Source organism: Mirounga leonina, unplaced genomic scaffold (assembly GCF_011800145.1).
Source record: "Mirounga leonina isolate KUSES-001 unplaced genomic scaffold, KU_Mleo_1.0 Mir_353, whole genome shotgun sequence".
NCBI lineage: Eukaryota > Metazoa > Chordata > Mammalia > Carnivora > Phocidae > Mirounga > Mirounga leonina.
In genome coordinates, this window is record NW_023270699.1 from 2,038,745 (window position 1) to 2,054,044 (window position 15,300).

General features: G+C 55.8%; 1 protein-coding gene across 5 annotated transcripts in view; it reads right to left on the reverse strand.

Annotated features, from left to right (window-relative positions):
• TRPM2 (transient receptor potential cation channel subfamily M member 2) overlaps positions 1 to 15,300 on the reverse strand; it is a 55,647-nt gene that overhangs the window by 35,217 nt on the left and 5,130 nt on the right. For 2 of the 5 annotated variants that reach the window (XM_035030055.1, XM_035030054.1), the window contains exons 4-8: positions 7,738 to 7,906; positions 7,019 to 7,199; positions 5,160 to 5,326; positions 2,092 to 2,272; positions 803 to 864 (exon numbers count right to left, since the gene is read on the reverse strand). In XM_035030055.1, coding sequence (XP_034885946.1) covers positions 803 to 864; positions 2,092 to 2,272; positions 5,160 to 5,326; positions 7,019 to 7,199; positions 7,738 to 7,906 — 760 coding nt within the window. Of the gene's footprint in view, positions 1 to 441; positions 771 to 802; positions 865 to 2,091; positions 2,273 to 4,086; positions 5,041 to 5,159; positions 5,327 to 7,018; positions 7,200 to 7,737; positions 7,907 to 15,300 lie in introns of those variants that run through there. The other 3 variants (XM_035030056.1, XM_035030059.1, XM_035030057.1) reach the window with 3 other exon arrangements.

Consider the following 15,300-nt stretch of genomic DNA (forward strand, 5'->3'; position numbering starts at 1 on the left):
AAAGTGGCTCATCCTGATAGACCAGCTCCTTCAGGCCCATTGCTCAGGTGGACCGTGACCACCGAAACAGAACCCCCATGACGTATCGGCCCACTGACCCGTGTCGCGGGAGAGGGTGCCGCCTGGCCCGGCCCTTGGGAAGGCCCAACGTGAGACCAGGACCACCAGGGCAGATCCCCCGACACCCAGGGTGAGGTCAGCTTCAGGAAGGGCCTCGGACCTCTGCGGGAAGACACCCTCCGGGCCGACGAGGCAGGTCTGGGTGCCACCTGTGGGACCCCATGCAGAGCGCTGCACGTGGGCAGGGAGTGGGACACCAGGTGCACTCCCGTCCCCCCGGGAGTCCTCCCGCGAGACATTTCCTACGGTCCTTCTGCCCCAAATGTGCTATTATCCTGCGGCAGAAGTGAAGTCAGGCAGCGCTCCAGCAGTGAGACCAACCTCATTCCGTGGACTGGGTTCTCCGTGGGAGCTGTGGTCCTGTGGGGCTGGGGCGGGGCCTGACCTCTGCGCTGACGCTCCCCCATGTGGCTCCATCCTTGCTGCCATCCCCCGAGGGTCCCTCTTCCTGGCCACACACCCAGGGCCAGAGCCAGCACGTCCCCCCCAACAGCAGGGCGCCTCCTCGAAGGCCACCTTCCCGCCACGCCTGGAAGGGCTCTGTCACACGCCCCCTCCCTTTCTCCCGGCACCCCCCCTTGCCAATGGCCCCGCGGGATGCTGGTCAGGGGGCTTCGGGCCAGCAGTTCCCCCCTGCAGCAGAGCTTGACCCCCAGAGCCCCCTCCCCTGGCCACTACTCACGTGCAGCGTGCCGGGCCCCCCTTCCAGCACCACACAGACGATGGGGATCTTGATGGCCACGCCTAGGACGAAGCACGGATCCCCAGTTTAGGGAACATGGGGGCTCAGACCCTTCACCTGGGCACTCTCGCCCGCCTCCCACCAGCTCTAGCCTAATCACGGCGGACGCATCCGATGGGAGATGCGCAGGAAGTACTCAGTAGCTTTCGCAGGCTGATGCTCTGCAGTCGGCGGACGACCTGCTTGCTCTGTGTAACAAGAGCAAATCTGAGGCCCTGAGACAGATCCTCCACCGCGTACTCACACTCCCGTTCTGGGGCGGGAGGGGAGGAGGGCCGTCTGCCTGGCCGGCCACCGTGACCAGCCTGCTTCTCTCGCCGGCCCTTTTATGGCGCCTCAAACCTGGGCACGCCATGGGGACACACCAAGCCAGTGGGCGGAAGGCACCATCAAGGTCGGGGGGCACGGCATGGGGAGAGCAGGGGGATCCCCTGGAACGCTCCCTGCACCTGCAGATCCCCAGGAGGGGCCCCCATCTGCAGACCTCTGTCCCACCATTCACCCCCTGCCCTGGGCCTTTCACCCATCCTGGTGGCCTGGGGCCTGCTGAGGACTTTAGAAATCCCTCTGGGGCAGCAAACTTTGCCTCCAGGTGCCTCCGAGGTTGCTCTGCCCTCCCATCTGCGCCCCCCCAGGCTCCCTCAGGCAAAGCTGGGCTCTAAGTTTGGTCCCAGGCCAGCAGCACCAGCCTCACCTGAGGCCCAAGAACGGCCAGGTTGGCAGGTCCTCGGGGGGCTTGAACACCCCTGCTCACCGCTCTAAAAGTTCCCACCCAACCTGCTACAGAGCCGGAAACTCCTGCTATCTGGGTCCCCCCTCTACCCCCCAAATCATGCACGAATTCCTGCGTGTTTGCCCTTCCCGTGTCCCAGAACCCACCCCATCCCACCCACAAGGGAAACGGTGTCAGGGCCGCGTTCTGCACATTCCTGTTTCTGAACTGAGCCCGGGTTTGTGGTGCAGAGTGACTGTAGGTGGTCTACGACCCGAGAGAGAGCAGAAAAACCGGGGGCCTGACCCCACCTCCCTCCACCAGTTAAATGGGGTGACAGAAGGCGTCCCCACTGAACACGCACGGAGAGACAGTGGGAAGAAGTCCAGCTGTGCCCGATGGCGCCCCAAGCAGCCCGCCTGTTGAACGTCCTGCCACGGCCGGCTGTGCCTGGGACTCCTTGGCCAGCCAGCGCCCCCCGCCGCCCTGACAGCCCCCAAAAATACGCTCCACTCACCTCCTCTTTCCTTCGTCTGCTCGGATATGAACTTCTCCAGCTTCGTCCGCAGGGGAATCTCGACCCCATAGCAGCCGTGGGTCCCGTCGTCCACAAGGATGAAATGGGAGTGGTTACTGTCCAGGCAGGTCAGGTGCCCTTGGCCTTCCTCGTCCATGATGTACTCAGCAGGAAAGCTGCCCTGGGGATGGCCAGAGAAGCGTCAGACACGGACAGACGGGAAGTTCTGCGTCTTAAATGCTAGGAATGGGGGTTCCAGTAGGCTGGATGATGAGCCCCAAAGATAGGAAGTCCTAAACCCTGGAACCTGTGAACGTTACCTTATTTGGAAAAAGAGCCATTGCAGGTTTGATTGAGTTAAGCATAACATGGGAAGATTTTCCTGAAAGGTCCAGGCAGGTCCTAAATGTCACCCCAGGGTCCTTACAGGGGGAGGCAGAGGGAGATGGACCACCAGAGGGGGAAAGCCCGACGACCGTGAAGGCAGAGACCCCAGCACTGGGCCACAGCCAAGGACAGCCCGCAGCCGCCCGGCCAGGCGTGCCCCCCGAGCCCCACTGCCTCCAGGAGTGGGAGAGAGCCGTGCAGATCGTCGCAAGAGCGGCGAGGGCTCGGAACGCGGGGTCGGGTGGAGGCTGACCGAACACGGGCACGTGGTAGAAGAGGCCCGGCCGCCTGGAGCAGACAGCGCTGGGCGGGCGCGCAGGGCAGAGGGCTCGGCGGGCGCCGCCAGAGGGGGTGGGGAGCGGGCTGAGCGAGCCAAGGCTGTCTCCAGCGGCAGAGCGTCCCTGGCCGTATGGACGGACGCTGAGGTGCTGCTGGGGGCGGCCCGGAGGGACACGAGGACCATGGCATTGGAAACGGGAGGAGGGTGACCGTCCTCTCTGATGACCGATCCAGGAGGGACAGCAGCGGGGCCAGCGTACACAGAAAGCGGAGCTGAGCTGCGTGGGGCCGCCGTGCAGAGAGCGCAAGGGTAAGCGAGGGGCATGGACGCTGAGCCAGGGGCTTTCTGAACAGCCATGCAGGTGCCTCCTGGCTTCTTCTTGCTGAGAAAGGGGACAGGCTGAGGGGACCGGGACTTGATGACGGGGGACACGCTCAGCCTGTCCCGATTGTGATGCCTGCCTGCAAGCTCCCGGCTCGCGGACAGGGGTCCCCTCTCAGGCGGGGCTGGACCTTTGCTGGGGATGCGACAAGAGGCGTGTGACTGGGGGCTCAACCATCTCGGGGGACCCTGGAACACAGGCAGCATGGGGACCGGCTCCGTGTCTGTGGCATGCCCCCCGCCCCAGGACACACGCCGCAAAAACAGGATGTTGGGTCAGCAGAAGCACTGCTAACTTGGACCAAAGGGAAACAGGATCTGGACTCCCAAACCTCTTCAGGCGGGAAACAGCAGATAACCTTCAAGAAAACGGCATGATCATCCCCGGGGCAGGGTCACGGATGAGGCAGAGGCTGGGCCTCAAGTCACAGAGATTCCAGAGTTCAGCGACCTAACGGATTTCCCCGTTGGGCTTGGGGATTGCTGGGGACCCGGGACCCCTTTATTCCTGGCACGTTCCCCTTTCTGGGAGGAGAACATGCAGCTATTCTAGGATGCCCATCCCATTATTATATTCCGGAAGAAAGTAACTTGTTTTCCATGGCACGGGGCCACGCACGAGGGGGAGCCTTGTCCCAGGATGGATCCCACGCAGAGCGTCGTTCATGCTGATTTGGATGATTCAGATAATGAGATCGGGCACTTTTTGGCTGAGCAGATGCTGTAATGGGTTGATAAGGTGGGGAGTCTAGGGATGGGGTGAATATACTTTGTGTGTGGGACGGACGTAAATCTTTGGGGGTCAGAGGGTAGCCTGCAGCGGGCAAGCCTCTGTCATCCAAAGACATCAGGATCCCGAGCCAGGGAAGGCCCACCGGCCAGCAGAATCTGCAGGAGGCAGAAGCAGCCTCCCCAGAGCCTCTGGAGAGAGGACAGCCTGTCCGCACCTTGACTGTGGCGAGGGAGGCTCATTCCAGACCTCTGGCCTCCGGAAGTGGAAGAATGCATTTCTGCTGCTCTCAGCCACCAGGTTTGCGATCACGGGTTCCAGCAGCCCCTGGACACTGATCCAGGAGGGACGGCTGAGGGGCCAGCGCACACGTCCCCTGTGGTCCACAGAGGACGGCAGGGAGCTGTCATGGGGACAAAGTCAAGAGTGGTCTCGGAAGTCACCCCATCTCTCTTGGCCTCGGGTTTCCACTCCCTGGAATGAGCAGGCAAGGTGGAGCAGTCCCGTCCCTCTAAACACACCTGCGGCTCTGACACAGGAGGACAAAGCCTGGCCAGTCACCAGCAGCCGTGATGGAAAAGGGGTCACCGTCACAGAAGGGATCTTCCTGGGAAAGAGCACTCAGCGCCGTGGCCCCGAAACCAGGAGGCCCCCATGCGTAAATTACCACTCACGGGCCCGTCATGGGCCCGTGTGTCGCAGGACGTGTCTGACCGTGTGTTAGGTGGCCCTGTGCTCCTTGTCCACATCCACTGTGTCCTTCAACAATCTCGTCGGAGAACCCGATGATCTTTTCCAACGCAAGTCTCCGCGTTCAAGCGAAGGCCCCCACTACCGCCCCCTCGGCAACACACGGGCGTGGCAGCGACTGCCAGAAGCCGTTCTGGGATGGAGACACTGCAGCGTGTGGGGTTCCAAGGGTTCTCTCAGGCTCTGGGATCACACAGCCTAGGCTCACCCTAACCCAGACGCGCCCTGCCCTCTGCGGAATCCGTGTCTCATCTGAGCAGCTGTTCCAACGACCTGTGGTGGCCCTGAAGCAGCTCCTACGTGGATCCGTCCTGTGGTTGTAAGGCAGTCCAGCCGAGCTAGCTGCCTCCCCCGGTCACCAGGGTCTGCGGTGCAGCCGGGCATGAGCCCCGGTCTCCTGTGCCCCTGTCCAGGCTCTTCCCTCTCCGCTGCATTTACCCCGGTGTCCAGACGGTGGCCTGTCCACTGCAGGCCTGGGCGCTGGGATCCTACACCTCACCTCCCCTGCCCCCGAGCCCCAGGGGAGGTCGCCGAGCTCACCGAGGGGTGGATCAGGCCTTCCCGGTTGTGCACGGTACCCCACGTGGCAATTCCGACAGTGACGACTTCTTCTTCATTGTAGCTGCTGCTCAGGGTGAAGTCCCGCACCGCCTTGCCCACCTGCTTCATCACGCCCGTGTGGGTCCCGCCGGTGATAATCCAGGCCCCTGGGGAGAGGAGCAGAGGTGCGCACCTGCCACGCACAAGCCTGACGCCGAGGGCCCTGTGTGCTTCCCATGCTCACTCCCCTTTATCTGCGGGCCCCTTCTCAAGGGCTCTCTAACTCATCACCAGGCCTAAGTCTCAGAACCAGGACCACGGAGGAAACCACACTGTGATTCTGTCTTCAAGGTGCGGCTCTGGGGGCCAAGGTCTCCCACCTGCTCAGGTAGGCGGTGGGGACAAGAATGGGGACAGCAGGCCTCTGTCCCCACCTGCCCGTTGCTTCTTCTCTGTCCTGGACTCAGGAACACGTTTGTCTGAATTCTACTCCAAGACATAAAAGTCCCTTCTTCCCCTCAGTTCCTGGGGCCTGAGTGTGGTGGACTATTCCGCTACTCCTGACCTGCTCACCCCGCCACGCTGCCCATTGGCACGTGGCTTGCAGTGGCCCCGGCAGGGCACCCCCTTCCCAGCCACGGCCCAGCCCGCGGACCTGCTTGGTCACCGCACGCAGGCGAGGAGCATGCACGCCAGGCCTGGGTGCTGTGAATTTGTGCCGCAGCTGTTCTTGCTGCGTCTCTCCTGCCACGAGAAAGCCGATCCCCGTGGGGTCTGCTCCCCTAAGCTGTGTCCCAGGTGAAGGGAGATGGGGGAGAGCTGCCACCATGGGCCTGCAGTTGCCTGCTGGGAACGCGGGCAAAGGGTGGAGTTCACAGCTGTGCGGTCACCTGTTCCCAGGGCCATGACGACCACGGCACGGAAGCCAGCTCTGCGTGGCCGTAAGGAACAAGCTCAAACACGCGGCTCGGGCTTTGGGGCCGGGACGTGGCAGCCAGGACATTGCTACTGAACGCGAAAAAGATGACCATCAAGACTTGTCACCTGTGATGACCTGGGGGACAGGTGAGCACCTAACAGGTTCACAGCCGAGCTCACGAGTGTGCCTGGGTGATGGTCAGCTGCACTTAGCCGAGTCCCGCGTGCTGAGGAGACTCCAAGAGACGCGGGCCAGGAGGACTCAGACTGAGCCTCTGTTTCAGGGCAAGGACCAGAGGGCGTGGGCCTCCTATGCTGCTAAAACCGGATCCTAGAAAGAGGGTCAGTGTCCCCCTGGATGGCCCAGTCTCACCTGGACCCAGAACCCTCGCTCTCCTGCCGTTAACTTACCCAGTGTAGCCCCCCTGGAGGCCACGGGCACCATGGCTACTCCTCCAGCGTCCCTCTGAGAGAGAGCCAAGGGCCGCCTCCTGTGGAGCGCACGCAGCCTCGGGCCCTGCCCTGGGCTCACGAGGTGTGGCCTCGGGGGGCATGGAGCCCTGAGGCAGTCACCTCACACAGCAGTCCCTCCTTCCCAGATGTGGACAGAGGGATGAGGTAACAGGGATCTGGTTAACAGAGACCCTCACCGACATCCCCACGACTAACACAACCACCTCCAGGCTCCTCCACTGGCCACCACATTGGCTCACAGTTAACTCGGGCCTCCTGTGGGTATAGAGCAGTGCGGTGCCATCAGGAGCTTGCTAGAGCTATGTCCACCCCACGAGCAAGCCTCGCAGCTGCCACTGTGGGCCCGCAAGGCCCGGCTGAGTCTGACCTGGCAGGGCATGGCCTCGGTGACCCCTGAGGACTGCTCCAGTCCCAGCACCCCGTGCTGTCCGCTCAGCCCGCCCACGGCTCCCAGCCCCAAGTGCTACCTGTGGTCTGGGCCACCTTGATCAGGCCTCTTCGGAAGACACTCTTCAGCCTGGGCTTCATGTTGAAGTCCTTGGCCCCACCTGTCACCGAGATGAGGAGGTTGGGGATGTCCAGGCCCCAGTACTGGGTCATGAGGTGGTAGATCACGCTGGGGGGCGTGTCCTGGGAGAGGCGAATGTACTACAGGGAAGTCAGAGGACAGCAGAGGACACCCTGTGTCAGCGAGTGGCCAGCCCAGCCCCAGAGACGGCAGTGCAGCCATGCCCGAGAGTCCAAGCCAGGGGATGGACACCTCCCACCCTGGGTCTAGAGTCAATGAGTAAAAGTGGCCACACCCAAGTAGGATTAGGATTGAGAGGAAGGGGGAAGGGGCGAAGGCCCAGCGAGATGACAGGCCACCCCTGGGGAGACCAGCCCCCATCTTCCCAGCTCCCTCGGCCCAGCCCCGTGCCCACAGCACCCTCCCCACCCAGCTTCTCTGCTGTAGGACGCACCCAGCCCAAGGCTCACCCTGCCCTGTGGTGACCCAGAACTCAGAGCACCATGGGTCTCCTGTGAGCCTTGTGGAGCCCCCGCCCACCCCTCCCCTAGTGCTGACAGGCTGGATGCCTTGGGTTTCAGCCAGCCTCTCTCTCCCATGCCAGGAAGTCCTGGCCACTCAGATCATGGAAGGTTGACACGAGTCCACAGTGAAAGCAATGGAGGGATGAGGACCAACCTTTCCCACCTTCTGGCCCAGGCCCGTGAAAACAAGGTCACCAAAGGCGTCTGTTGGCATCTCCTGCACATGTTTTTTTAGGTCCCAATCCTTGCCCTGCAAAGTGTGGGGCCTGATAGCCTCCTCCAAGTGTTGTTGCCGTGTGTATCCACACTCACACACCACCTTCCTGCAAAGACCACACAGTTACTGGAGAAGCAAGGTGCCCCTGTGCTCCCCTCTGGGATGTCAGGACTTCCAGCCCCCAGCAGTGAGGAGGCACCCCCAGCAGCAGGGTCAGTGGAGGCCCAGTGGGGAGCGGAGCATCCCTCCCACACCCACAAGAACAAGAAGCCCCTTCCTGCCAAGAATCAACTCAGGCTGAGAGGGGCTTGGACTTCTTTGCCCACATGGCAATAATGAGGCAGTGGCTCCCTTCCCCAGATAGGTCATAGGCGACCCGCTAAAACACAGGATGCAGAATCTTATATATCATACCCCAAATATCACAGTTTCAAATTGAAAATCACTAGTCATACCAGGATCGGGAAAATCTGCATCAGAATGAGCAAAGACAGCGGCCACCAATGCCAAGGTGTTACGGTGTTACAGAAGTTAGGATTAACTGTCAAGGATTTTACAGTAGCTATCTTAAAAATGCTTTACCAGGGAATCATGAACACGCTTGAAAAAAAAAGAAAAAATGTAAAGTCTCAGGAAAGAAATAGAAGGTACATCAAATGGAAATTTAGAAGTAAAAAATGCACTGACCAACCAAATTTCAAAAAAAAAAAAAAAAATCAGTGGGTGAACTCAGCCAATGAATGAAGGTGGCAGAGGAGAGAATCCATGAACTTAAAGATAGAACATAGAAATAACCCAATACAAACACCAGAGAGAAAACAGACCTAAATAAACAACTAAGTGAGGAGCCTCTAGGACCTGCAGAACTATGACGAAAGACCAAACATGCATGTCATCAGAGTCCCAGAGGGAAGAGAGAAAGGAGGCAGGGCTGGAAAAGCATGTAAAGAAATTATGACCAATCACAATGAGCACTGAGTTATGTATGGAAGGGTTGAATCACTATATTATACACCTGAAACCAATATCACACTGTACATTAACCATACTGGAATTAAAACTTAAAAGTTAATTAAAAAAAAATATGACCAAATGGGAGCTTTCCCAGCAATGCAAGGTTGGGTTATCATATTAACAGAATAAGGAAAAAAAGTCTAATGATCATTTGCTTGGGTACATAAAGTGTTTTACCAAATTCAACACCCGTTTATAATAGCGACTCTCAACAAAGTAAGAACGGAAGGGAACTTTCTCGACCTGGTGAAAAAGCATCTGTGAAAATCCTACTGCTAACATCATACTCAAGGATGAAAGGCTGAGTACTTTGTCACGAAGACTGGGGACAAGACAGTGGTGTTGACCCTCAACTCTGCTGTGCAGCATGGCACTGGAGGTCCTAGCTAATGGAATGGCAGAAAAAAGGGGAAAAAAAGGAAAGAAGAGAAAAGAAAAAAGGAGGGGAGGAGGGAAAGGAAAGAAAAGGCACACATACAGGAAAAGAAGTAAAGCTATCTTTATTCACAAATGACATAATTTGGTGTGTAGAAAATCCTAAGGACTCTACAAAAAGCTGTAAGACTGACAATGAGTCCAACACAATTGTAGGGTACAACGTCAACAGAAATAAATCCATTCTATGTCAATTAGAAACCGAACAATTAGAAACTGAAACCAAAACAAAATACTACCTATAATAGCAAAGAAACATAAAAAGCGGCCAAAATCTCCTGCATTTGGAAAGAAGACATAAATCTACAATTCAAGAATCTCAAGGAACACCAAACATGATAAACCCAAAGACATGTATGCCAGGATACGTGAAATCAAATGTCTATAAACCAAAGACAAAAGAAAAAATCTTAAACGCAGCAAGACAGAAATGACACCTTAACTACTGGGGGGAAATCACTCAAATAACAAACAACTTCTTATCAGAAACCAGAAAGAAGTGCAAGGAGGAAGTGGCAAACAAAACCAGAACCTCCAACCCAGAATTCTCTACTCAGCAAACATCATTCACACGGGAAGTGGAAGTTGGACATCCTCAAATGCAGGAAAACTAAGGGAATCACCCACAGAGCTACCCAAAAAGGATGGATGAAGGACATTCTCTTAACAGAAATGGAGTGATAGCAGGTGAAATTGTTGAATATCAGAAAGGAAGAAAGAACAATAGGAAGGGTAAATGGGACTCCAAAGAGATATCTGAGTCCCTCAGAAGCGCAGAAAAAGAAAAACAAAAAAAAAACCAAACTGAAAACAGAAAAATGCAGCAGCAGACTTAAATCCTAACATATTGATAATTACATTAAATATAATGTCCTAAATATGCCAATTTAAAAAAACACCGATCAGCAGAGTGGGTTAAAAAAATAAGACCTAATTATTTGTTTTTTTCAAAAATCTCACTTCCAGTATAATGATGGTGGCAAGCTGGAAGTGACCGGACCACTCAGCAATGAAGAGGAGAAGACTGGACACACACAACACAAGTGGATCTTGAAGGCATTGTGCTGAGGGAAAAACTGAAAAGACCACGTAGGGTAGGATTCCTCATGTGACATTCTCGAGGTGAGAAAGTTATAGGGATAAAGAACAGATCCATGGCTGCCAGGGGTTAGGGTGACAGGGGCAGAGGACATGAGTAACCAGTGGTGGAACCAGGGGAGATATCTTTTGTGTCTCTGCAACTTCCCAAACTCTATAATTATTCCAAAATAAAAAGGTTAAAAATCCCCAGATGGTGCAGGCTCCAAGCAGGACCTTCTAGACACAGGCCCAGCAGGATGCACGGGGCCCCCACCCTGCAGCCCAGTCCCGGGCCCAGCTGGCCTAACCTGGGTGCTGCTACAGGAGAACCCCATCTCTAGGACTCCCCGCTCTGGTTTCTGCTTTCCCCACAAGAATTCACCAATGCCTCCTGTCAGCTATGACCTCCTCTCTTATTTCCTTCATGTTCATGGGTTGAGACTTTTTATTCCTTTACTGCTATTCACTGGGGCTACAGGAGAGAGAGGAGATAAACATGCTCTTTATACCTTGTTTAATTGGAAATCATGAATTTTTAGGTTCTGACTTTTTGTTAGTACCAAGTGACCTGAAAGACAAGATCCAAATGAGACAGAACAACCAGTCCAAGGCCAGGTGAGACCAGGGCCAGGTGAGGCCGGGGCCAGGTAGCACAGGGAAAGGACGGCTGGGCTGCCCTGTCGCTTACCCAGTGCACAGTCCCAGATGTGCTGGCTTTCCATTTCTCTGCTGGTAGATAAGGAAAACAGTGCATTCCCTGACCCCTACCCTACTAAATGTTTTGAGGGTCAAACAAGGTTCTAGAAATAATTTTTTAAAGATTTTATTTATTTGAGAGAGAGAGAAAGAGAGAGAGTGCACATGAGCCGGGGGAGGGGCAGAGCAATAAGCAGACTCCCTGCTGAGCACAGAGCCCAATGCAGGGCTCAATCCCAGGACCCCGAGATCATAACCTGAGCCAAAGTCTGATGCCTAACCAACTGAGCCACCCAGGTGCCCCTAGAAATAATTGATAAAACTAGCGCAAAACAGTTGACCATGCAGAGCACCAAGGATGGGTTAAGAAATGCACAGCCTCTTACACCACACACAGAAATCGACTCAAAATGGATGAAAGACCTAAACATGAGCCAGGAATCCATCAAAATACTGGAGGAGAACATAGGCTGCAACTTCTGTGACCTCAGCCTCAGCAACTTCTTGCTAGACACGTCTCCAAAGGCAAGGGAAGCCAGAGCAAAAATGAACTATTGGGACTTCATCAAGATAAAAAGCTTTTGCACAGCAAAGGAAACAGTCAACAAAACCAAAAGACAACCGACAGAATGGGAGAAGATATTTGCAAATGACATATCAGATAAAGGGCTAGTATCCAAAATCTATAAAGAACTCATCAAACTCAACACCCAAAGAACAAATAATCCAATCAAGAAATGGGCAGAAGACATGAACGGACATTTCTGCAAAGAAGACATCCAAATGGCCAACAGACACATGAAAAGATGCTCAACATCACCTGGCATCAGGGAAATCCAAATCAAAACCTCAATGAGATACCACCTCACACCAGTCAGAATGGCTAAAATTAACAAGTCAGGACACGACAGATGTTGGCGGATGCGGAGAAAGGGGAACCCTCCTACACTGTTGGTGGGAATGCAAGCTGGTGCAGCCACTCTGGAAAACAGTATGGAGGTTCCTCAAGAAGTGAAAAATAGAGCTACCATACGACCCAGCAATTGCACTACTAGGTATTTACCCCAAAGATACAAATGTAGGGATCCGAAGGGGCACATGCACCCCAATGTTTATAGCAGCAACGTCCACAATAGCCAAACTGTGGAAAGAGCCATGATGTCCGTCAACAGATGAATGGATAAAGAAGATGTGGTTCATATACACAATGGAATATTTTGCAGCCATAAAAAAAATGAAAGCTAGTCATTTGCAACGACGTGGATGGAACTAGAGGGTTTTATGCTAAGTGAAGTAAGTTAATCAGGGAAAGACAATTATCATATGATCTCACTCATATGCGGAATTTAAGAAACTAAACAGAGGAGCATAGAGGAAGGGAAGGAAAAACAAAACAAGGTGTAGTCCGAGAGGGAGACAAACCACGAGAGGAATCACAGGAAACAAACTGAGGGTTGCTGGAGGGGAGAGGGATGGGGGAATGGGGTAACTGGGTGATGGGCATTAAGGAGGGCACGTGGGTGTTCTATGCAACTGATGAATCACTGACCTCTACCCCTGAAACTAATAATACAGTATACGTTAACTACATTGAATTTAAATAAAAAATTAAGAGACCCACAGCCTGCCCTGTACCCAGTGCTCCTGGGCTCCTCCAGGGCTGCCCTTCCTGCTGTGTGGAGTGACCACAGGGCCTCCCACTGCTCTGAGCACAAGGGCCCACCCGTGGCGAGCTCAGGGCGTGCCCTCTGACCTCCTTCACAGACCTCCTAAGGGGGACTCAAGGCACTCTCAGACCTGCAATGATCTCGGGGTACATGTGGGCTATGTGACGTCCTCGACCTATGGTCCACGGCAGGGACGGAGCCACCAGGATGAGGACCCAGCTCTTTATCTTGGCCCAGTGCTGCCCCAGACCTTCTACGTCTCTAATAGCCTGTGACAGGCCACCTCCTTAGCTGATCTCTGAGCCAGCCCCTCTGCTGAGCTTAGATCTTAAATCTACGTGGCTTCCCAAGCTGACTCAAGGCAGGAAACAGCACCCAGTCCACTGGCCCAGAGTGAAATAATCAGAGCTTTTCTGCGGGGCTCTTGGCCCAGACGGGCATAAAGGGGAACACCAGGACCAGCCCTGTGGGAGGATGGAGCGTGCAGCGGCTCAGTCTCTCCGTCTGGGTCCCTCCCAGCCGTCCGGAGAGGCACCTTGTCCCACTGAGCACGCTCGCCTCATACTGAAGATCGTTTCCAAAACATCCACTTCGGTCTGTGTGTCGTCGACGGCGGAGGATTTGGTGTTCCAGGGAAGAGAACCACACGCCAGGGCCGTGAGGTAAACATGACAGAATGCGGGACGGTCCAGGGTGGTGGTAGGGAGAAGGGCAGAGCTGAGCAGGACCCTCGGGACACGGGACTAATGAGAGACGGCAGGTGAGGCGGGGGGCTCCTGTCTGGAAGAAGGTGCGGGAGACCCTAGCGCATTTGATGGAAATGTTTAAAGTGTGGAAATACATCTATTTTGAGGCTCCGTTGGTGATGGGGAGGACCTTCCCTGCTGGAGGGACCCGTCTGATGGGCGAGAAGAGAAGGGCTCTGGGCAGGACACACTCCCGGCAGGCCTGACACTGCGGTCAGAGGGGCCTGCTCACACGGCTGGCCCCTGCTGGCCCCCGCCCACCGGCTTTCAGAGCGCTCTGCAGTCCCCGACCCGTGGGCCCTGCTCTGGGCCCACACCGCGCAGACGCTGGGATTTATGCAGAACACCTGCTTTCCCTCAGGGCCTGGGATTTGGGGGGTGCTAGGCAAAGGTGCCTATGGGATCAGCCCACAGGGCTAACCCCGGGCACTGAGTCCCCAGTGGCTTAGTGGGACAGAGACACGGCGCACGGCTTCCTGCATTTTTCCCAGCTGGCCTGCCCCTCGGGAGGGGGAGAGCGTCGCAAGCCTGCGCGTGGGGGTCTCTGGACCCCGCTTGTGTGTTTTCCCTTGCTGAGCCTGGTGTGCATCCCTGTGACAGCTTGTTGCCGGGTCCCAGAAGTCTTAGCAAATCACTGAACTCGTAGAGCGGCCTCGAGGACCCCCAGAAACCAGCCGCCACCGCCCACCTCTGCCTGGAAACAACCCCCCTTCCTCCCTGGGGCCTGCCCGCCTGCGGGGAGCACCTTCCGCGTGGGAAACACGCTGATGAGTGGCAGGCTGCGGACACACCGTCCTCCTCCATGCTCACCAGGGCGCCAGGCAGCGGTGGCGGCCCCAACCACCAGGCACCCGACCGCGCCGCAGACCCCACTCTTGCCACGTGGGGTCCCAAATCTTCGAGAAGGAAAGTAAGAGATCATGAGGATGCTCTCTTCTTCAGTGAACGTGCTCTAGGACCCAATCTGGGGGCCACTGGTGCTTCCGGGCGGTGACCCAGACACTGGCCGCCTCTAGGACCCCCAACACGCCTGGTGAGTTCCCAGTTGGCGGAGGACGGAAAACCTCCGCGCAGCCGCACCTCGCCAAGCTTTCCGCCCTCCCTGCAGTTCCTGACACCCCAGGCCCTGGAGCTCTCCCCAGGACCTCCGGAAGCCTGCTTCCCCTTTCCAGCTATAAATCCTATCCCCGAGTTCGCATTCATTTAAATCTTCTGAAACACAATTTAGGGAAATGCATCAATAAGACGGCCAATCAGGAAACAGTGGACTCCATTCATTCTAGTTGCTGTTAACCAGTTACACTGACATGTACTCAGAATAAAATACCTCTAGGTGCCCCCCAACTTTCTGGCCCTCACCGGGTCCCATGGTCCCCAATCGTCAATGTAACATCCAAGGGGACGAGCCACTCCACCTGCTATCTCCCTGTGTCACGCCCTGCATTAAACCTGATGCTAATAAAGGTGCTTCTGGAAATTTCCAGAACCAAACACATCCTGAGCACTTTTTCAATGTGGGGAAAGGGGTAGGAAGCCCCATTTCAGCCTCAAACCCAAGCTGTGTCCCCCAGCCCTCGCTGACCCCTGTCGACATTCCTCACGGGGTCGTAACTCAGAGCAAAGAAGGGGTCCGGAGTTCCATCGGTGGCGCCCCGGAGACCCTGCAAGCTGGAAACCAGACATGGTACGTCTCAGAATGACTCTGCAGCCAGTGAGTCCTGTATGGGGACTTTGGGTGGCTCTAGTTCTCTCTGAGGCTATGTCCACAAGCTTATTTTAACATAACTAAAACCGGAAACCTCGACACAACGCTCTCTCTGTACGTTGTCAGACTGAGCCATGTGGCCTAGAAACCACCCGCC